The 24001-nt window shown below is 40.6% G+C and overlaps 1 protein-coding gene across 1 annotated transcript in view; it reads left to right on the top strand.

Moving 5' to 3' along the window:
- LOC117250187 (Krueppel-like factor 7) overlaps positions 1 to 8250 on the top strand; it is a 54909-nt gene extending 46659 nt beyond the window's left edge. The window contains exon 4 of the mRNA XM_033616255.2: positions 2933 to 8250. Within this exon, the coding sequence (XP_033472146.2) occupies positions 2933 to 2984 (52 nt within the window). The 3' untranslated portion in view covers positions 2985 to 8250. The remainder of the gene's footprint in view (positions 1 to 2932) is intronic.
- The last annotated feature ends 15751 nt before the right edge of the window (positions 8251 to 24001 follow it).

The raw sequence follows: 24001 nt of genomic DNA, 5'->3' as shown, positions 1-24001 counted from the left end.
ATCCCTGATTTCCCACCTCCCACCACCACCACCACCACCAGACCCCCCCTGCAGGCACATCCCTAATTCGGACCCACCTCTGTCATGTGTCACAAGACGCCCAACTCCTCCAGCCCAGCACACACACACACACATACACATACACCCTGCTGAGATGAAGAAAGAGGGGAAACAGGGGAGACAGAGAAGACGGGGTGGAAGATTGAGGATGGGGGGAAGGAGGGGAGGAGGAGACAGACCCACGGTGTGCCAGCTGGTGTCATGCCCCCGAGTCGTGACTCATACTTTACCATCTGTCTCACTGAGCACACACACACACTCTCACAGTAACACACACACATAAACACCCCTGCACGTCTCCTGAGCCGTTCATTAATCTCACACGTGTCTGTCAGCGCGCACACGCTCGTGTTACTGCAGAAGACACACACACACACACACAGATATACGTGCAGGTGTGACAGTAAGACAGATGACTGGTGGCTCATCACAGTGTAACTCCCCCTCTTGGCCAAACACTGATTCATATAGACATCTTAGACAGTTGCCTCTGTCTCAGTGGAAACTGAAACTGGTGTCCAAAAAATAAATAAAAAAATCAACAGTTGCAGAGCTGTGAAAGGGAGTCTGACTCCCAAACTGGGGCCTCATATTCAAATGATTTTTGGTTTAACAGAGTGGGTTAAGGGAAGTTTTTACTAATTTTAAACCTTATTTTATTTGAGGAAAGGTTACCAACTTGCTTTTTTTTTTTGCTTTCAAGGGTGTCTTTGGTATTTTTCAACCTGGACCCTATTTTCCCATGTTTTTGTGTCTAAGTGAACAATGGGAACAACTATTTTTGCGATTGGTGTGTTACAGCTGACAGCAGAGAAACAGGATGTAATGTAACCACGTGGGGCATTTGTGCACCGTCAATTTACATCCACTAAAAGTGTTTGTCTTTGCCACTGACAGGCTCAGATTGTTATTCTCTCCACAGAAATAGATCTTTTTGTTAAAGAGTAAGATCCTTTTTGTTTAACCAGAAATAGCCCTGAAATCACCACACCCAAACCCACCAGACTCCATTCAAATAAACAGTAATTTAAGCATGCATAGAGCCAGCATTATTTCACATCTAACTGGTTGAATTAAGGGTTTATTTCAACCAAACTTGAGTTAGTGATTGTTAAAGCAGATAAAGGACAAACCAAGATGGGTATTGTAAGTTTTATTTTGTTTCTGTTGACTTTGATGAAGTGTGTTTTATGATGATATAATTACTGTTAATTTAGCTAGAGTCTGGTGGGTTTGGCGAAGGTGATGTCAGGGCTGTTTCTGGTTAAACAAAAGGGATTTTACTCTTTCTTTTTTGTCAAAATCTAAAGCAGTTTTATTGCCAAGTAGATTTCTTATGTTACAGAACAGAAAAAATGAAAATAATATAAGAAATACATGTTAATATTGACCAGGGGATGTGTGTAAAACAGTATGAAGAATGAGGTACAACAGTATGTGCATGTGGAAAGAAAGTAGAGACATGTGTTAATGTAATATGCTGATGTCTACATGTTGTTCTTTTACTAAGGTTGAGCCAAATACTCAGATGAAATGACTATCCTGTACAGGTAGTGTACTTTTTATGAGTATCATCCGAGTAATTTTGTCAATAACCTTACTTGTGATGAAAGAAAATCTTCATTTGGATAGCTGTGTTCAATTGCTCTTGTGATCAAAAAATGATCCAAAGCTCAATTCTGAGATTGCTCTGTACATTGTTTTCTTTTGTTGTGTTTTTTTTTATCTTTCTCTTTAACAAAAAGGTATATCTCTGTATGGATCCCTTTTATAATATTGTCAGACACTTACAATAACTATCTGGGCCTGTCAGTGGCAAATACAAGCACTTTAATTGACGTACATTGACAGTGCGCAATTGCCCATTAACATTATATTACAGCCTGTTTTGCAACTGGCAGCTGCGGCAATCTTTCTCAATACTGGACCAATTTCAAAAATCTCCATGAGTTACTTCAACACAAAACATGGGAAAATAGAGTCCAGTATAAAAAAAGAAATATCAGAGTTACCCTTTAACAACCAGACTTTTTAAACACAATAATTTTTGATCAGAAAATTCAGAACATTCAGAAAATGTAGCAACTTGGGAGCAATTTTGTCCTGTCTTGCCTCATTTTTTCTCCCAAACATTCTTAAACTAAACCACTTTAGAACTTTAAAACAAGTCTCTATCTCAAATATTTCCTAACACACTAATCACCAGAGCATGCAGCTCCCAATTACCTAAAAGAAAGCAACACTTGCCTTTTGAAAAGCGCTCCTCTGGGGAACGGAGCTGTAGTATTAGTTCAGCGAGCATGCAACAGTAAAATACTGTTGATCTAGTAGCAGTGATGAAAAAGTAGGTCTCCTATAATGGGTGTTGCATCTTTACGCAAGCATGCATGGAATAAACAAAACACCAGCTGAAAGCATACATTATGTCAATTTGTGGCAATCAGGTTGACACAATCAAACGTTTTTAAAAACTCACTGAAAAAAATAGGCCAGTGCACTTCTCGAGCAGGTTTTCACTGTGCAGCTCCAGCAATTCTGTAAGCCTGATTTCAGATGAGAGGTTTCGATTCATCTAATTTAGCTAACGTTTTACAGCACATGTTTTGCGTGCTGCTCCCCCCCCCCCCCATACTGTTTCAACAGATCCATCTGTGGGCTCTCTAGTTATTCATGGCGCAGCTGAAGTCATTAGGAGTGCTGCTGAAAATGCTGATTATGAATTAGTTACACATATACTAATTGCGTGTGTATTAGTGGCTCAGCGCTCACTAGCTAACAGCAACATTTAGCTCAATCGACAAAACAAACTTCTTCCCCCTGCATTGGTAACAAGCTAACAAGCTGTTCTCTGTTTCCCTCTCTTTGGTTGCAGGTGTTTCTCGCGGTCAGATCACTTGGCACTACACATGAAGAGGCACATCTGAGGAATTTGAGAGAGGTCAGCGGGAGTGGAAGAGAGGGGAAGGGGATGGAGGCGGAGCGGAAGAAGGAGAGGGAGCATCGTCTGCAGAGAAATAACACCATGGATGTTAGAGAGAGATGGCAGGATGGACTCAAAAAACACCACATTTGGCCATTCTGGACTGGAGGGAGAAGCACCACACAGGGACGCTGACTACAGACAGTAACACAGACAGGCAGACAGATGGATCCTAAGTAGCTCTGTCAATCTGTGCTCAACCAGTTGGTCCATGATTCCACAGTGACACGTTGTCACCTCACAAATGTCTCCCGGTGTTGTCGCGTGGACGATACAGACGCTCCATCCCACCCTCCGTATGCGTCTCAGAGGGGATGTCACACGATGAATGGTGGACCACGTGCCTGTAGTTGGCAGCTCTTTGTTGTAGTCGTCCTTGCAGTCTTTGCAATCGTCCCTCAGCGAAATGCTCCCGAAATGTCAGCCCTGTTCATGCAGCAGTGCACCAGCGGGTTCGCCAACGCCAAACTGGACCAGTTGTACAGTCATTTCAGTGCGCTAACAGCAGAACTGCTGTTTGTATATTCAAGATTTCCTCTTGTTAGAACGTACCTTGAGCTGAGGAGAATAGTGAATTTCCAACAGTAGCTAAACAGCATTATCTCACAGGGTAAGCGAGCAAGAAAGCTGGCTTTCTCCCCCTCAAACCTGCCACAGCCTTTACAAATCGCCAAAGGGTTTATTATCTTATATATAGGACAGATAATAATTTGTCAGTTTTTCATCTGACCTCTGTCACATCTGCCAACTGGATCCATTTATAAATCCTTCTGGTTCGATGGCAATGGAGCACTTGTTTGAACGGAGCATTAGATTGGATTTCTCAAAGACTTGAGGATGGGAGTGTGTTGCACTAATGTGCTTCAAAGACTGATTGAGGTCATCCAGAGGACTGGCTTGCTTTATGAACACCATCCATTGAGGGTTACCACTGGATGAGGCTAACTAATCTACTCTGGGAAAGACTGTTCATCTCCTAGAATGTCATCTGAAATCGAGCGTCTCTAGGGATGCTAAATGGCTCCTGAGAGTGTTTTCCCTCTCCAGGATATCGGCTCTTACGAGTTGTTGTCAGGAACTATTGCACAATTGACTCAAACTTTTTGTAAAAAAAAAAAAAAAATGCCCCCACAGTCTTGAACTGGGAGACAATTCGGGAATCACCAAACGCTGGCTTCCACGTGCCGTCGAAGTGCGGACAGCCACATGCACAAGTTGAAGCAGCTAGCTGACTGCGATAGCACACCGAACACAAACAAGATCACTATGTATGATAAAGGCTATATTGTTTCTAAGAAAAGATTCTCCTATTTGTTCAAAACAGACAATTGAAAAGACCATTTTGAAGAACACATTGGAAATGGATGCAGCCAAAAAAAAGTGTCTATTGTGGATGCCTGAAATGATCTCTTTGGCCTTTGAGAGTGATTGGCACCCAACAAGTCACTGGGTTGAGGAGGGTTTTTTTGTCTTGCTTGCACCACCCATGCAGAACTCTTCTAATTTAGCAGCTCGCAGACTCCATCACAGAGAAAAGCAGCATTCAACAGCTCTCCTAATCGGGCCCTATGCATATCTAAGAACATTCCTGCTGACTTCCTGACCATACATATGTCTGAATGCATATTGCTGGACACGGAAGGACTTGTAGGAAGACACAAATTCAGTCAATTGGGTGGCTCTACTCAGAGCAAATCAATGTGAATGTATCTGTTGTAAGTCTGTACATGTTTCTGGGCCCATGATAACACTTGTGTGTGGTTGGTAAGATCATACCAGACACCATTTGTGTTTTGACGGTAGTTTCTCTTTTTCACATTAGGAGTGACTTGGAATAACTAGCTAGTCACGGCTGGTAGCTTTTGACATTTTACTGGCCATACTGGACCAGCAGGGAGGTCATGAGTGCAGATTTCAGTGGGTGGCTGAAATGCGTTAGGGGAGGAACATATCTGCTCAGTCAGCAAATGATAACTGCCCCATCAGCTCATGAAACTGCAGTGAAGTGAAACCCACACACGAGACACATACATACTCTCCTAGAAAACTGTAATTAACATTTGTCCTTGGTGATCTGACTTCTGTCCGACAGAACAAAGAGGCATAAAATCTAGCATTTGCTCTGTCTTTAATCCACAAATAAAATTAATTTTGGGATGATCATCGACTCAACTCAAGCGCACACAAATCAAACAGGCAGCTTGGACGAAATAGATTGTCAGGATTCTTACGAACATGATTGGGAACAACTATGTCAAGGTGTTTATTCTTTATTTTACAAGACTTTTAATACTTTTGAGGCACACAGCAGTCTGCTTTTTGGCAAGAGAGGCAGTAAATTGATTTCACTCTGTATACCAGAGGTGCATTTCAATTTCGGGGTATGAACACAGCCCAGCTCAATCATATCTAGACATGATCTGTCTGCGGCTCTGGAAGTAGAAGCTCCTGCCTTGCATAAATATTGAACTCTTTCTGTCTAAACGTGCAAACAAGCCCAGCTCCCTTTTATATTGAACATCCAGGTGACAGGCCTTCACTTGCAAAGACAGGAGGGAGTGACCAAAATAGAAACCAACTGGTACAAGTTTAAACTGCTGGTTTCTTTTTCCAAGGAGACCAGAAATTCTCACTGGCCATCGAGGGTTGCAGCTACAACACTATAAATGCTACCATTCTTTGTGTTTGTTGGCATTAATGAAAGTCATAGATACTGACTGAAAAATTGAGATTTGGTTTGCAGAGATAGAGCTGTTCCGATACCGATACCGGTATCAGAAAAGCCTCCGATACTCAAATGCCCGATCAGGTATTGGCAAGTACTCAAGTCTATGTATCGATCCAATACCACATAATTTAGTAATAAACTCAAAAACTCCTGAGGACATTGATATTCTTAGAATATCTCCAGAACCCTGCAGTCTAGAAACTAACTTTAAAAGTTTGCCACTTAGTCACCATTGTAGCTTTCTTTGAGATGCACTGTAATCCAGCATGGATCAGCAAATTTACAAAACTAAATGAATGTCTTTTCTGATGACTTATCCATTTATCCACATTGAAAGGAGTTGTTGTAGTTAACTGTTAGCTGAAGCCTACAGGGTACACAATGTATCCCAATACACATTGGGTTGAGTCTGACGACGAGGTCTTGTTGCTGTGTGCATAACAGCACTGATTCCAGAGGCCATGCGCAATGAAATAGCATTACATTCACCCCATCTTTGTGTCAGTAGATCTGTGCTCACAGTCAGTCATCGGTTCTCACTCCCAACTCGTCAAATACTGTTGCTTAATCAGTGGTCAGAGACGCACAACACACCTAGACATCCTTTGCAGCGGTATGATATGCAGGGTCTCAGAAGGTTAAGCTAAAACATGATGTATTTTTAAACCTAACCACATACTTTTGTTGCCTAAACTTAAGGATCTAAATCTAAAAGGAAGTGTTTACCTACGTTGTAAGTTCATATTGAAAATTACTTTATGTAATGAGCAAAACTGTGCATTTCCTGTTAGTGGAAAGTGTATTTTATCAAGACACAATGCATGTAACTAAACTGACGTACTGTTACGGAGGGTCCATAAGTGATGCAAGAAGGGACCTAGCGCGTCATATTTTGAGGTGATGAGAACAGATTTTATTTGGCTTTTTCAAACTGAAATAGGTTAGTAGTATATAGCACTGGCAACGGATCAGTACTTGGTAACAGCCGATACTCAAGTATCAGGTATCGGAACAAGTACTGGGAAGGGGTGGATGGTATCAGAACAGCTCTATCTAGAAGATATAAAAATATCTGGTTCAGATGGGAATATCAGAGCAGGTTTGTGGTTTTTCTGCTCAGCAGAAAGTGGAAGATGAAATGAAGAATAGCAGTTTAACCAATGGGTTAAAATTGTATCACCAATGGCAGCTCTACTTGTGTGTTTCAGTATTTTAACAGGGCACTCTCCTGTTGAACTGAATGGTTGCGAATGTGTGGGAATGTCAAGAGTGTTTTTTTGTTGTTGTTCATGTTCTGTACCAATCATAGAAAGCTGAGGATTTTGGACTGAAACACTGAATGTGTTGTTTTTCATGTTCATTGAGACTTTAAGGAGCCAAGACATGGAAGTACTCAAATTACAAGACAATTTAAAAAAAAAAAAATTGGCCTTTCTCAAGCTCAAAGATTTCAAATGTGAATGTGTTTTCTGGAAAAGGTTGTTCCATGTTGTCTCAAAGGATGCGGTTCAGTTCTGTGTCATCTTAATGAATGATTGTCAATTCTGCTGTGCCTGTGTGTTCTTCGTCTGTTTGTATTTGCACTCTGAATTTTTTGAGGCAAAATCACTTGCATATCTGATGTTTTCTGTCCGCTTGTACACTACACTTTCACACGACAACCCCCGGTTGATGAAACACTGATCACAAAGTCTGTATAGTAGCTGTTTTTTTAGCACAAATGTACACACTCATGCCTACATGCAACATGGATTTGCACACATTGCAGACATACAAAAACACAAATGCATGCAGACACTCCCTGAACCCGCAATCATACGAAAACATACATGCACAAGCACATCCTGAATCACACAAACACCTTCTCACAAATACACACACTCTCTCTCCGTTCTCCTTGTGTGTTTTTCATCGTTTTTCATGTCACCTTGTGAGAGTCAGAGATCCAGACTGCAGCTCTTGCTCTTGGCAGAGGGGGGGGGGGGGGGGGGGGGGGAGGCACGCATTACTATGTGTGGCACCACCTCTGTTTCCACCAGGTCTGAATTTCAAATCAAACGAACCCCCTTTTTCTACCAGCATTCCCTCATCGCCTCCACCCTCCTCCCTCCTCCCTCCTCCCTCTTCCATTTTCTCAGATATGATCCCTTTCAACTCCTCTCCTCTGTCCGACTCCCCCTTCCCCTTCCCCTCCACCTCCCCTCCCTCGCCCCCTTCTCCACCTTTTTCCTCCGTTGTCTTTCTCCTTTTTTTTCTCTGTACAAAGTGTTTCAAATTTATCATTTGTATATTATGATGTATGGGTACGATAATGTTCTTTATTATGGAAAAATGAGAAAGATTTATTTTTGTTACTGGTTTGTTTCATAATTCCTTTTTTAAATTGGTATTGTAATATCTCTATGCAAGGAACTGTTCGGTGAATCGTTTTTATTTAAGAATGTAATTATGTGTAATAAATGGTAGAAGCAGTTTGGCATGGAGTACTCATGGTTTCTTGGCTGGTCTGTCAATGGGTGGCTTCGTCCAGCAACAATATGTGCCTAATCGTCCATCTTCTTCCAGAATATTTTCTGATTTCTTATCAAGTGTCAATCACAGAGCCATTCAGTTTGCTAACAATGAGTGCCCGGAGTACATTCACATACCCTTTCTGCTTTTATTCTCACTGACCAGACAACTTTAAAGGACTGTCTGGTTTAGGTTTGCTGCCTTTTTTAGAGTTAAATCACCAAACCAACTGGGTTAAATTGGGCAGGAAAATTAATTTACAGCCTCCTTTTTTCTGCTATTTGCAGCAACCCACCCCTGGATGAATAAAAAAAGCCTCTGATTTATCGTTCCTTTTGATCAGACGCAGGAAACGGGCCAGAATGCCTTTACTTTGCCTGAATGCATTTCCTCGTTGTCTCCCTCCGAGGGAGCTACGGCATGTTAATTACTTCTGTTACCAACCAAGGTGATGACTTATCCGCTATTCCTGCCTTTTGACCATGACTAGCTGATAAAAGGGTAATCGAATAACTAATGGCTAATTAGGGAGTAATTACTCCCTGGTAAATGGCCCTATGCAGTGTATTAATTCTCCTTGGGTCTGGCACTGAGAAACTCCCATAAGGTTTTTTGTTTCATTTAATGCTCCCTAATTGAAATGGGCACCCTCATCAAGAAGCTTACATGTATCTGTCGAACTTAATGTTCTTTTATCTGTAATTACAGACAGCCCCATATTATCTACCTAACTACACCTATTACGTCAATCCCACAGACACGTTATGAAATTAGAAACGATGAAGTCATTTTTTTAATAAAGGTCGCACGTCCCATGAGCGCTTTGCAATCGTCATTTCCATTCCATGTGATGGAAATGAGGTAGTATGTGAGTTCACAGCGGAAATGAATGGTCGTTCTGTGTTTCAGCAGGGAAAGGAGCACATTTGCATCAGCACTTATTAATAAAGGTTAACACACAGATTCACGAATGCGGTGTCATGCGTGCATGACATCTGCAGGCAATCCTTTTTTTTTTTTTGAAGTTTGAGTCAGGCCCCGAGGATGTGTTCCAGACTTTAAAGTCTATTTGACATAGTGGCCAAACTGTGTAATTACAACTTCCAGGTCTGTCACATGATATATTGGGCCCAAAAAAACTCTTCCTGTAGACTTACATTGTGAAAGATCCTCTATCGGGATTTGATCCAACTGGTCCAATAACATTCCGGAGGTCTAGAAGAGCTGAATGATTAAATAATTAGACTAAACTGGAAGTAGCCAGCATGGCTAATGGACGTCTCTCGTGCACCTGCTCTGTGGGCCCAATGATGCGGAAAATTCAGGTAATTTTACACCCAGGAAGTCCAACTTTATTGGCTTAATTCACCACTGAGCAACTTCCATAGGAATGAACAGGGCCCGCCTCCAACGCTGTATCCAGTTCTCTTTATATATCTATGCTTTGAGTCTGCTGCACTCCCAATAAGACTAAAGGCTTTTGCACATTGAGTCCATTTTTATCGTGAAAAATTATTGTACATCTAAAAATAAATATGACTTCACATTGTATTGATGTGTTTGTACACTGAGTTTGAAATGCCCGTTGTGAAAAAACACATCTGATACAAACGGACTCAGTGTGCAAAGACCTTTGGGGTCCACAGTCAGCAATGTGAAAGTGTATTCACACCAAATGTGATTTTTTCCCCTGCGTTACATGCACAAATATAGCTACTAGAGTTTTTTGGAGTATTTCACATGTTGCGAATATTCACCTTTTTGTGCTAATGGCTGTGCTAACTAACCAAGAGAGGCAGCTAATGCTAACGCTAGTGTTAAACGATAGCTGGAATCAAGTAGTTTGAACATGAAGTCTCTGTGTGTTCTGAACAAGCGTGAACCAAGACAGGAGCACTTTATTGTTCATGGCAACGCATTACTGCTTCACTCCTTCTGTTTTTACCTTTCACAATAAAAGCCCAACATAAATTATCATTTTTGCTGAGAAGCAACTCAACAAAATGGCTGACTCAAGTAACCCAGCTGGTACTGGCAGGAATATGACATCAGGGAGATAGTGGACCCTTACATCCAACAGATTTTAAATTTTGATTGGATTGAAAATCGGGTTGACGATATTTTAAACATCTAAGTACGTTATAATTTCTATGGTTTGCTAACTCTTCCCTGATCTCCCTCCTTTTTTTTGCTGTACAATACTGACGTGGTGTCATAGAGATCCACGTGCCCACAGATGGCGACAGTGGGTTTGTCCTCCATTTTTGATTCATTAATGACATCAGGAGAATCTCAGCCAGATCTCAATGCTAATAGGCTTTCGCAACACAGCGTCCCACTAATTTTTCTCTCAAATTAGAACATTTCAACTCGCATGCATATTCACATTGCGTCTTTGCATTGACTTTGCATGAAAAATTTGCTTCCTGTTTGGTGTGAACACACCCTAAGGCCGTACTTAGGAATGGTGGAACATAATATATCCCTAAACTAAGCTGGACCACACAGTTAGAATTGAAAAATGAAATTAAGACACGCACATGTTCCACATGTTCCTCTCTTCTAATGGCACTTGACAGCTGGTGAATATGATCAATTCACAGACACACTGTGGAAGGAGGTGGATTTGTTATCCGCCTAATTACACCGGGGATCCCAAGCAGAATAATCTGAATAATAGAAAAGCTGAGTTGATAAACACGGCTGTTGAATGCTTGGTTACATGTGCTCAGTCACCCCATCCTCCTCTGTTGTTTCCATTAATCTGCATCAAATGATAGCATCTCTGTAAATCTTGTAGGACAATAGGATTAAAACATCCCATGATATTATCTTGTTATGCTATTCTAAACATGCATGTACAGCATTCGGATTCAGGCTTTTATCTTTGACCTTAATATGTGTACACACTATTTATTCCATGCATGGGTGACAGCAGTTTATGTGCATAGAGATGCTTTTATGTTTTGGTATCTGGTGGTATCAGAAAGCCAATTTAAATGCAATAATTTAAGGTTCTAACAATCAACTTTTTCTGAAATGTGAATTCAACTTTAAGGAGCAAATTGAACATTTAATGGTAACTAAAATTACAACCACAGAACAGTTTTTTTTTCTCGACTTTTCAAATATACTGTCTCATTGTTCGGTATCCTGCAGGCTTATCAGCTTGCCCTTGAATCGTCTACTGTCTATTCAGCACTGAAACACCTGAGCACATTTCAGAAATGTTGTCTTTGTTTTATATACAATGATTCAGCTGTAGCTCACGCCATTGAAGGAAGGTATAAATGGTGTGACGGCGCTGAATTGAAGCGACTGTAATGAAAGAAAGACCAATTCTTCAGGCGAGGCAGTGATTCACTTAACCAGCAGAACATAAGGCCCCTTTTTTTCATGTGGTTGTGCAACAGAAGATTTCACCAAGGGAGCTGCCAATGCCTGTGGGTGTCTTGTAGGCGTTTGGCAGCCATATAGGGATGTTATTGTCACATCTGGCAATGTGGAGATGCCAGCATGCTGGGATGCAGAGCTACAAGTTTAAAGCCTCTCTCATAATATCTTGTTCCACGCTTAGACTGTCAGCGCACTGTGTCACTAACTTGGGTGATAACTCCTTACAAAGATTACACAGAACTACTTAGCAACTAATCTGCATAAAGACAAGCTTCAATCCAAAATGCCTCAAAATCTCCTGTTGCATTGCCCATGCAGAGTAGAGTTCATCTGAAATGAGAACGAGGCTTGTCCTACGAAGGGTTGTGTACCATGGATTCTTTGGTTTCATGCCATGAGCAGCCAAGTGCTTAGGTATTTCCAATTATAGGGAATATGTCGAGGTGGCCCTCGGTAATTAAAGTCTAATCATGCTGGTGGATTCAGAGAAGCATCCTCATCAAGCTTTCATTAGTCTCCCTCCTTCTGATGCCCAGTAGCAACCCAACCCCCTTTACAAATGCTCAGATTGACTGTTTCAAAGCTAAATCCAATGAGAGTAAGAGTATTCTATTAAAAGTTATTTTCCCAATTCAACAGGGGAAAAAGAGAAGAAAATAATATCTGTTTATTGTTGAGCCTGAAAGGCAAATGTTTGTCAGTGTCAGTACCTTGAAAGAAAGAAAGAAATTAAGAGAAGTTACACTCCATTTGAGAAAGTTCAGAAAACAGGTTGCACTAGCAGATCTTTTTGTTTCACTCGGACATTTAAGAGTCAGTAAGGCATTGTTAAGACTGCGGCCCAAATCTGTTTTTTAAGCATACCCAGATTGTAGAAAGTCTGGGAAAAAAACAAACAGGAAATGCAGTTTTTGCAAACCACATTTGGAGGTCGGAGTCAGAATTCTATGCCTCTTAGCCTGGATGCTCTGGCCACTTAAATTAGATTTCGAAGTGTCTTTGATCATGACACACAACTCAGAAAACATCATACCATGTACATTTGCTTATCTAGGATATTGAAAATAAAATGCAAGTGGATGGAGAATCTCCCCTTTATCTTATCTTACTATATAATGACGAAAACTCTGTCTGTGTGTGTGCGTGTGTGTGTGTGTGTGTGTGTGTGTGTGTGTGTGTGTGTCTGTGTGTCTGTTCCACGTTTTTCTCTTCACTGACTTGGTCAATCCATGTGATATTTGGCACAGTGGTAGAGGGTCATGGGAGGATGCGAATGAAGCAATATTACATCAATTGGCCAAAGAGGGGCGCTATAGCAACCGACTGAAATTGCAAACTTTGAATGGGCATATCTCATGCCCCGTATGTCATAGAGACATGAAACTTTGCACAGAGATGCCTCTCCTCATGAGGAACAAATTTGCCTCAAGAACCCATACCTTCCGGTTATATAGATTTTCCGCCATTTTGAATTTTTTGAAAAACACCTAAAATCGATCTCTTCCTAGGAAGTTTGACCGATCTGCATGAAACTCGGTGAACATAATCTAGGGACCAATATCTAAAGTTGGAAAACTTACTAAAACTGAGCTTCTATAAGGCAATGAATATTGCGGAGGGCATGGCTCATCACATAAAGGTGTATAACATCTCAAGGGTTTCACCGATCACCACACAACTTTGTAGGCATATGACCACACATAATCTGGGGACCCCTCCATTATTGACCCCATCAAACAAAATGGGACCTCTAGAGAGCTAATTTCTTATCTAGGCCTAACCGCCATATTGATTTTTACTAAACTTGGTAGATATGTAGAACAGGACGCCTCAAGGTGACTGGAGAAATTTAACTTTAATTGGCAACTGGGTAGCGCTATAACAACAGAAAAATGCTTTAAAATGGCTAAAATGTGACAGATCGCTGTGGCTCCCCCTGTGGCCAAATTTTTATTTATTTTTTTCTCATTTTTGGTATGACTAAGTCATGGTGTGGTATGCTGTACTCAATGGGTATGGACTAGTTTTAGTTAGTTTCAAAAGGGAGACTTTTTACACATACTTCCATTAACAAAATGGTTTTAAGTATCAATTATTGTAATAAAACGTTTGTTCAACCAAAAATAACCCTTCCATTTTCATTCCTTTAAGGGTCATTCGTACAGATAAAATAATATATATTCTGTAATACCACAACACTGTACAACTGCAATATTTTCTGAGACGGTGAGAATCTCATACAGTTGTAACCCTACATTGCTTGGCAATTACAGACACCTACATTGTTACCACAGCAACCCATGCAAATAGGTTGGTGATATCTGGACACACAAATCTGATCTGATCACTTGCAAATAACATCATGGACACTCTGTTTTCACTTTGAGAAGCAAATCTTATTTGCCTGCAGCCTGAATGTAGCCAAACAGACAAACCTTTACAACAAATAATTGTGTTATTTTATAAGAGAATAATTGAATAGCACACTGTTGTGTTTATCTCTTCACTGAAACATCTTCTGAGCTAAATTTAGATTCACACTGTAGAAGCTATGAACTCAGTTCATGAGTTGCCACTCATCATTGCTACAGATCCTCAAGAATAAAAAGTGGTTTCCCAATTCCAACTGGGGCAATGTATAATGTGTTTGTATCTGTTCTTGTTTCCCCCTCCAGCTCCTGAATGCTCTTACACTTCAGAGTTAGATTTGACTGAAACTACAGGCGAGCTCTTGTGTTCGGGGAGAGTGCGAGCAGCTGGATAGGCCGGTGGTCTTGTGCTCTGAGAAAGATCAACCAGAGCACCGTGTGAGAGCACCTGGCTCTGCTATATGCTGCCTGTTTGACAGACAGCACAGACACCTAGAAGCCCGGTGAGAGAGCGCAGTGTAAAAACCACTGCTGCTCTACAGGGCCATGCATAATGCAGGAAGCTCTTTCTCTCCCTCTGCCCCTTGCTCTGTGGTAAAAATAGATCAACAGACCTGAGCGTTCAGCTCTTTTTTATGCTTCTCACTTTCACTTGGATCTCACCAGGTGCAGTGGCTGCTGGCTCCCACCTCGCACTTCTTTGCCTGTGTGTTTGTGTACCTGTGCGCGAGTTTAAACATGCATGTATTTGCACACACTTGAGAGTGTGTGCATATGCTCGGTGCTGAAGTATGTGTGCACGACGGCTGTTTTGTCAATGTGCCACTGTACCCAGATTTTGATAAAAGTGGGATATTAGTGGTAGATATTAGTCTCCCAGTGGTGTGTCCTGTTATTTGTGGGAAGGAGGATATGATTTGATCACATGGGGTCATTGGTGGCATAAGGTTTCTAAAACCTGAAATAAAAACTACACTAAAAGGCCAGAGGTGTGTTGACACACCATGCTTTTGTGTTGCTTTGGGTTTATACCCCTTTCCACTAACATAGAACAGGGTTTTTTCTGGTACTTACACCAAATTTTGAACAGTTTGGAGGATTTTGACCAAAAATGAATTGATTCGGAACCCGAAAAGTTTGTTACCAACTGGAACCAAACAGTAGGTTTCCCTTGACCTGAACCATAAAGACATCAATGTACACATCATATTCTCAAGGTTGGAAAGTGTTAGGGTTTCCGCTTTGCCTCTCCCTTGTGTTTCCTTATTCCCCTTCCTAGTATCTCATGTTTGTTTTGAGTGTGTCTCTGTGTGTTTGCTGGGCGTGGCCTTCTGGTTCCATCCTCCTGATTGCCAGCAGCTGCTGAACCTGCACACCTGAACCACATCTACAATCAAGCCACTGCAGTATAAAACCCAGCTCAGACATCCAGACTCTGCCAGATCGTTCAGTCTCCTCTCCTGTACAGACATCAGGGCCAGCTTTTAGTTTTTTGTAAACTTTATCTTTTGTACTTTTGGACGTCAATTCACACTCTATTCTGTGTCTCACGTTCACCGCGCCAGCCTTAACCAAAACCCGTCACATCCAGCTTCGTTCTTGTCTTCTGCCTTTAGATTAAGACTGCTTTGCTTTTGGCTAATCTACCTGCTCTGCTTTGCCATTCCCTGCCCACCTCAGCCATCATTTCAATCAAGCCTCCAGCTCCACTACAATAAACTGCCTTTAACTATTCCCCATTTATTGGTTGTGTTTGCATATGGGTCCTACGTTTAACTACCACAACAGATGGAGTCTTGCATACATTAGTCCTCTACATCTTTTATTATTATTAGTTGGTCCATGTTTTTTGGGATAAAAACAAAAATCTGTTATAGCAAAGCAAATGCTTGCAAGTAATCATTGTGATCTGACATCTTGCTGCTACTGACTACTTTCATTTCTATTGTGCAACGCCCTCCATTGATAACACACCCTTGATTACTTTGGCTCTGATCAAAACTGGTGGAAATGGAAGTTGGTTCGCTAGATAGCAGGTTCCAAGGAACCTGAATGGAACTGGAAGAAGAACCAGAAGTTATTTGGTGGAAAAGGGGTATGACTTCCAATGACAACACATTCTCACTCAAACCATGTCACATATCATAGACTTTCCATGTCAAGATATGACGTGCGAAAAAGCACATGGTTGAGTTTAGGAAAAAAGAATAGGGTTTGGTATTACAGTTATACAGGAAACAAACACCAGCCACCTGCGTGAAAGTTGGTGGTTGTTGGACCCATTCTCCACCCTTCCTGGCCGCCCTTCTTGGATTTCCACCACCTTAACTTTCATTAGGCACTGTTAAACAATAATGGCGACTGACGTGAAAAAACATGCTGATGTGAAAGGTCAGATTTTTTCAATGGTGTCTGACGCTGGAGTCACTGACCAAGCGCCTGATTTCGACAACTTTGGAGTGACACCAGGTTACGAATGAAGGTGGAAGAACTTGTCTGGCCTGCAGAACCCTGACCTTACACCATTATGGTGAAATGGAACGTTGACTGCAAGCCAGACCGTAACACCGAATGTCCCAACCTCACCTGACTGATGCTCTAGTGCCTGAATGGGAGCAAATTCCTTCAGCCCTATTCCAAAATCTTGTGGAAAGTCCTCACAGAAGAGTGGGGGCTGAGAGTGAGAGGTAAAATAACCGCCTACAGGTGTTGTTTTGAGCGTGCATGTACAGTTTGGCCCCATATAGCACTGGTATCTCTATCTTTAACATCCCAATCTCTAAATATCCACAAGAAAATCAGCCAAAACCAAAATGTTTAGACCAACTTTAAAGTAGTAAATTGTGTATAACTATTAAATATGCATGAGTGTACTGTATGCACATATGTGTAAAGGTCCCCTGTAGCAGAGTGCAAAGGCTCCCTGAAGACCATTGATCCGTGTCTGTGACCAGAGAGGTCTCCGACTCCTCCCTGATTGCCATTCCACTGCTAATTAAACAGTCCTGCTTAACGAGTTCACGTTGATAACAAGGTTGGAAGGAAAGGTCAACCGATCATGCTCACTTCAGCTGGACACCGTCAATAAGGACCCTGTCTAGGAGGACAGGCACACACACACACACACACACAGAAAGAGAGTCATCCAAAAAAAAGACTCAAAGCCTTCCTACTGAGAAAGACAGATGAATCAGAATGTGCTGGTGCAGAATTGACTTCTTTTGTGCTGGTCGGTCTTACATAAGCTTTCAGAACTTGACTTGTTTGAAGCATCACTCTTGGAAGTGAGGGAGAGCAATAGCATACTATTTAGTTATCTTTTTTTGCCATAAAGTTACAAGTTTTCTGTGCTTCTCCTTGCATTTTAAACTTTTGAATTTTAAACCTTTGAAATACCATTTAGACCATTGTGGAACACTAAAATTCTTCTCTTCAATTCAAGACTAATGAAATTCATTTAGTGCATTAGCAGCACTTCAAGGGTGCTGGTGGTTTTGCATGTTTCAGCCCATTAACTATAAATTTACATTACCCATCACTAAGCATACATTAAGTTTTTAAAACCCACTTGAATCATAAAAACCAACTTAGAAAGATTTGACTGAGATGGGCATTAGTGTGGATACTTCCCCGCCTCCTCAAAGTTACATTGTAGTTGCTGGCAGGGATTGTTTTAAAATTTATTTCTTACTGAAGCTGTCACATGGAAGATTTAAAGGCACTGACGAACTATGTTTTTTGGGGGGAATCTAACCTGGAAGACGATTATGGACATAGCGGCAGGACAAGTTTATTTGAATAGCGCCTTTCAGAAACAAGGGAATTTAAAGTGCTGTACATAAGACATAAAGGAACACATGGAAAGAGACAAAGACAAAATAAAGAGAACAGGAAGAATATCAAGAGGATTGCAGATGTATACTTCACCTGTGTCTGATTGTCTGTCAAACCCTGATTAGCCTCACCTGCATCTCGTTATCCTTCCTCTTCCCCTTACCTTCTCCTTTTGGATTTAGCTTGTTGATTGACTCTTCCTCTGCCTCATCCATATTGGATTTGTTTGCCTCCACTGATAGTCCATCTGTGAACCTAACTTACCTTTTGACCAGTAAAGACTGTGGTATTTTACCCAAACTGTCTCCAGTTTGAGACAGTTTGAGCCCACTCTCACCTGGTTCACCAGCTGTTACACTGTGATTCGGCCCCACTCCAAAAGTCAATGAGTTCTTCCTTGCAGATGTTGCATGCGTCCACCAAATTTCATGAAAATCAGGCTGGTAGTTCTTCCATAATCCTGCTGACAAACAGACAAACTGAACCAAAAACATATGCATTATTATTGTTCTTGGCAAAAAAGTCAAAGATAAATGACTCCCTTTCTGATGTTTAATAAAGCCAAATGTATTGAGTTAGCATTCTCTGTCACTTGAAGGTTATATTGTGATTTGGGCTGAAAACACTGTGGCTGACGAGGAATGAATATCAAATTCCTAACAGATGAATCAGTTTTAATGATGGAGATTGTGCCTTTCTTTGTCTAATACAGTGGTGTCAAGCTCATTTTAGTTCTTAGTTCCACCTTTTTTTAGTGTAGAAGAAGTCCATTTCAAAAACCTTCATTCATTTACAAAAGAAATGATGAACAGCCTCCTTGGTCAGTCTGCTACTTACTTTCGTTACATGCACATTCTTTTTATAATTTCTATCTAAAGTGGAGGCTGATGAAGAAGCAGGTGAAGTCATCCCTTGCCTTCCAAGTTTTGTCACCGCCTTAGCAGCAGGGTTTCACTAATATTATTTTAAGATAGAAGTCTGATACAGAATCTTTTGTACTGAACCTGGTGGTTGATAATATGTTGCACAATGTTCAGTATCCTTGAATCTGACGACAGTAAGTAGTCATTGTTATTTCAATATTAAGTGTAAGTCATCTAGAGGGTCAGATTGGACCCTTTGGTGGGCCGTATGAATGACACCCTTGGTCTAATACCTTTCAAAACAGGATGAAAGAAAGCTAGCAGCACACTGAGACCTGGCTTGGACAACATGTTCTCACTCCCACGTCGTCAAATTCGTCAGCTTGGTCCGTGGCCCTGTCGCTTCAAACTATGATGCTCTTGATACCCCTCTAGCATCAGTTTTGGATGCGTTTGCGCTTGTTACATACATACCTTCTTTACATCTAGTATCAACATGCATCTTGGTGGATCGGCTTGCAAGTGAACAGCTCTAAGTACAAGGGTGAATGCACCCCACGTGTCTTCAGTGCATCTTGAGATCCGATGGCTCAGACCCAATTCGGAGGTGGTCTGGCCCACATTCTTTTAGCAATGTGTATGCTAATCCACACTGAAGGACCACCTACTCAGCTGATGTTGGTTAGGTTTGGGAAAAAGTCATGGTTTTGGTTAAACTTTTGGTTTCAAACAGTAAACAAACAGCTGCCTTCTGGGTGAAAGTCCTGTGTTTATTTCAGCCACCCCAACCACCTTCTTGCGCTTTATACTACATGGGCTGCTCGGAGCATCTAATATTGCCTCAAGTGAGTTTAGTGAAGTTAGCTGAAAGCCTTAAGTGCCATATCATAGGCAACTGGACTTGCTTGAGTCTCTTGCAGATGTTGCGCCTCTCATCCAAGAGGTGAAACATGTTAAATCATCTGGGTAGGGATCCTAAGACTGCATTGTAGGTGGGTGATAACTGGTGTATGTAAGTAAGGCCACCTCCTCTATTTAACAATGGTTGGTTCAGTTTGACGTAGATGCCTTCTTTCACGCCTCTTTCAAACCATCTGTCTTCTCCAGCCAAGATGTGAACCCACCGACAACGCAGTCTTGGGATCCCTCCCCAGACGACTTAACACCCATTTACACCTGGACCCATGTGATGACTCAACGTGAGTCAACGACTCACGTGTGACCTTAACGACTGTGTAAGGGTTCACACCCACACAGTGTTTAAAGCCTGTGACTCTGTACCAGTCTATTAGAACTGAAGAAGCTTCTTAGATGAGAGCCCTACAGGCCTTCAGTACAGCACTTAAGATAACCACGGCCTGGATGACCAAGAATCTTCTCCGACATGTTAGCTGAAAGCTCTATGCATCTCATACAGAGGCTACAGGGTGCCTTGTGTTTTGTATCAGACACCTGGGAATAGATTTGAGTGCCATCATCTTTGCAGCCTTGGCATAGTAACATTGCCATCAGCAGTGTCAGTTTTAAGTTCCCCACAAGCATTTGAATGCACCAAAAGAATATTATCAGCTATTTAATAACAGAGACAATACTGGATAAATACATTCATATTGGCAGACTTATATGCAATATCAAGTGTCTTTTTTTTCTTGGCAGAAAGGATTTTGTAAAACACAAACTGGCAGAAAAGCCATGGTTAACTTAAGGTATATTAAATGCATGAAGGAAGAATCATGAGAAGCAGCAAAAAAGAATACTGACATAATAATGACATTATTAAAAAACAGAATGGGCAAAGAAGGATACCCAAATTACTTTATAACCAAAAATAACATAACTATTGATCATATGACCTTAATGGCAAACAAATTTAATGATTTTTTTGTTGGTGTCGGTCCTGATCTGGCTGGAGAGTTTGCAAACAATGGCAATATGAATGAAGTAGAAAGTAAAGTTTTGCATGTAAAAGAATCAATGTTTTTAAAGAGAACAAACGATCAAAAAATTACTGACATTGTTAAAAAGCTCAAGAACAAGATGTTAGCTGACTGCAATGATCTTGATATGTCGTTGGTTAAAGATATCATTGAGTGTGTGGTGAAACCTCTCAAATATATTTGTAATCAGTCACTAAAAACCAGTGTTTTTCCAAGAAAAATGAAAACTGCTAAAGTCATACCCATATTCAAATCTGGAAATAGACACATACTCTCAAACTACAGACCTGTTTCTTTACTGTCACAATTCTCTAAAATTCTGGAAAAAATATTCTATTCAAGGTTAGATGACTTCATTACAAAACATAATGTACTATGTGAACAACAGTATGGCTTCAGAACTAAAAGAATAACATCATTTGCACTAATGGAATTTATTGAAAACATAACATCTGCAATAGACAATAAACAATATGCTGTAGGAGTATTTTTAGATTTAAAAAAAGCATTCGACACAGTTGACCATGACTTAATTATTATTATTATTACTTAATTTATTAATAAAACTACAGAAATACGGAATTAGAGGTGTGGCACTTACCTGGATATCAAGTTACCTAAACAATAAAGATCAGTATGTTCAAATCAATAACTGTAAATCACAACCAATGAAGGTGACGTGTGGGGTGCCTCAGGGCTCGGTGCTGGGACCACTGTTGTTCATTTTATACATTAATAACATATGTGAGGTTTCACTTAAAATGATTTTATTTACAGATGACACGAACTTTCTTTGCTGTGGAGATAATTTGGAACAACTTTTGGACACAGTGGCAGAGGAATTAAAGAAACTGAAGAGTTGGTTTGATTCAAATAAACTTACACTAAATTTAAGCAAAACGAAATTCATAATATTTGGAAATAGGTCAAAAAACTCACCCAAAAAACTTATGATAAAGGACATAAAAATAGAGAGAGTGAACGAAATAAAATTTCTCGGAGTTATAATAGACAGCAAATTATCCTGGAAGCCACATATACAGTACATTAAAGCAAAAATATCAAAGTCAATTGCAATATTATATAAAGTCAAAGATCTTCTAAACCAGTCATCACTATATACCTTGTACTGTTCCTTCATACTCCCATACATTACCTACTGCGTGGAAGTGTGGGGGAACACATATAAAACAAATACGGAAACAATATTCAGACTTTAAAAAAGAGCAATAAGAATTGTGAACAAAAGCACCTACAGAGAACCATCAAACCCACTCTTCATTAAAAACTGAAAGCACTAAAATTCAAGGACTTGGTCGACCTCAAAACCATTCAAATCATGCACAAAGCAAAACAGCATCAGTTACCACATGGCATCCAAAAGTTGTTTCAGTTAAGGGAAAATAACCACAGTCTCAGTGGAATATGTATGTTCAAAAAGCAGCAGGTACGCACTAACTCAAAAACTCATTGTATATTTGTAAAAGGAGTTAATCTGTGGAACAGCTGTAGTGAAGAATTGAAAACATGTATGTCACTAAGAAAGTTCAAACAAATTTTTACAAACAACATTCTGAATGGATACAAGATGGATATGGACACATGAATTTATAACCAATGAACAATGCACCTTGTTTGGCTAATATGCTTTCTTTTCTTCTGTTTTCTACATGCTATGATTGATAAACTATAAAAACACAGCAAAAAAGGGGTAGGACTAGATAAGTTTTATTAACTTCATCACACATATTTTGTTTGCTTGTTTTTAACCTGTTCGAATAAATAAAATAAATAAAATGAAAAAATGAAAAATTTGGGACAGTTCCGAAAAAAATAGTAGAAGTATATTTTTCAATTTGCTCATTCTTTGATGAGGACCCGTGTGGAGCAAGTGCCGTGCTGTATTTTCCAAGCAAGCCTCAATGTCCACAGACAAATCCCGAGCCAGACACACCAACACACGACCTATATAAACTATCTGGCCTTCTCATCATTTATCTTACAGCGGCAGAATCAGGATAGATTGGTTCAATTAGACTGGCCTTTAATGTAATCTGTTTAATCCATTTCTATCATCAAAGCCAATACCTACCTCTCTCCTCGGAGAGTGGGATTAGCCCTCCGAGTGTATCTCAGAGCGAGCATCTCGGCTATAAAAACGCAGCCTCAGAGTCACTCAGATCTCCTCGATATTTGTTCTTTACAACTGGCTGTGGAGAAAACAGAGTGTCTCAAGTGAAGTTTTAATGGGTAAAGATTTAAGATCTTCATATCCTTTCAGAGATTGCAAACGCTGTTTGGCACAATGCACAGCGCCACAATAAAAAGACAGGGAAGATTTGGCTCTTCCTTTCCCTTTCTCCTCAAAGATTGCAGAGTTGATTTCATTGCGGAAAAACCCCAGGGTTGGGTTGCACCACCTATTCGTAATGCCTTCACTAAATTTGTGCGTGCAGTTGATTGTAACTGCTGACGACAGATTTCCAATCATCCATGTAGATGGTCAAATTTTTATGGCTGTCTTTTTGTCTTTCTTTTGGCTTTGTGCTGCCTTATTTAAAAAAAAATGTGCGTTGGAGTACCATGGGCCTGTGAAACCTATTCAAAAGCCATGACAAATTTCAACCCCCCACCTCCCAAAAAATGCATGGCCCACGTTGTGGCAACAAGACGGTTTTCTATATTTCGCGGATTTCATCCAACAGCTGCAATCTGCTTTTACCTGCTGAGATTTCCGCAGGGAAGTGGGATTTTATTCTCAATACCCATCTATCCATCCCCCTACCCTACATGTCTCTGCACTCACACTGTCAGAGGAAAGAAGAAAATGATGCACAGGTATTTACTGCATGTCTATTTTAGGCTGAAATGCATCTTTAAGATATATGCTGTGCATATAAATAACATGCTCTCACATGTTTTATCCCCGTTTCCACACTTCCTGCCTCAGTTACATACAAATTCTTCTTCAACCAGCTTGAATACCCCAAAATCAAGATTTTTTCCCTGCACTGGTTTCAATACAATACTTCTCATATTTTCTTCTCCTAGTGTGGATTACCTGTGTGATTGCCTTTCAGGAGAATTCCCCACACAGCATTAGCAACGCTGCTCGTCACAGTCGATGGAAGCACTCCCATAGCTCTTTTTACTGTGTCGGGAATGCCTGCAGATATTAAAGCTGCTTGTCTGAGTCCATTGACTTTGTGTTTTTAATGGCTTCTGTGGAAATGTGTGAGGACACTGTAATAAGACTTGGTGGTAAAGACTGGGTGATAAAACGGTTACGTCTGGGTGCTCAGACCGACGTGGATGACAACATT

This window comes from Epinephelus lanceolatus, chromosome 24 (genome assembly GCF_041903045.1).
Source record: "Epinephelus lanceolatus isolate andai-2023 chromosome 24, ASM4190304v1, whole genome shotgun sequence".
Lineage (NCBI taxonomy): Eukaryota > Metazoa > Chordata > Actinopteri > Perciformes > Serranidae > Epinephelus > Epinephelus lanceolatus.
The sequence above is the reverse complement of the archived record's forward strand: the minus strand, read 5'-3'. Positions and strand labels throughout refer to the sequence as shown.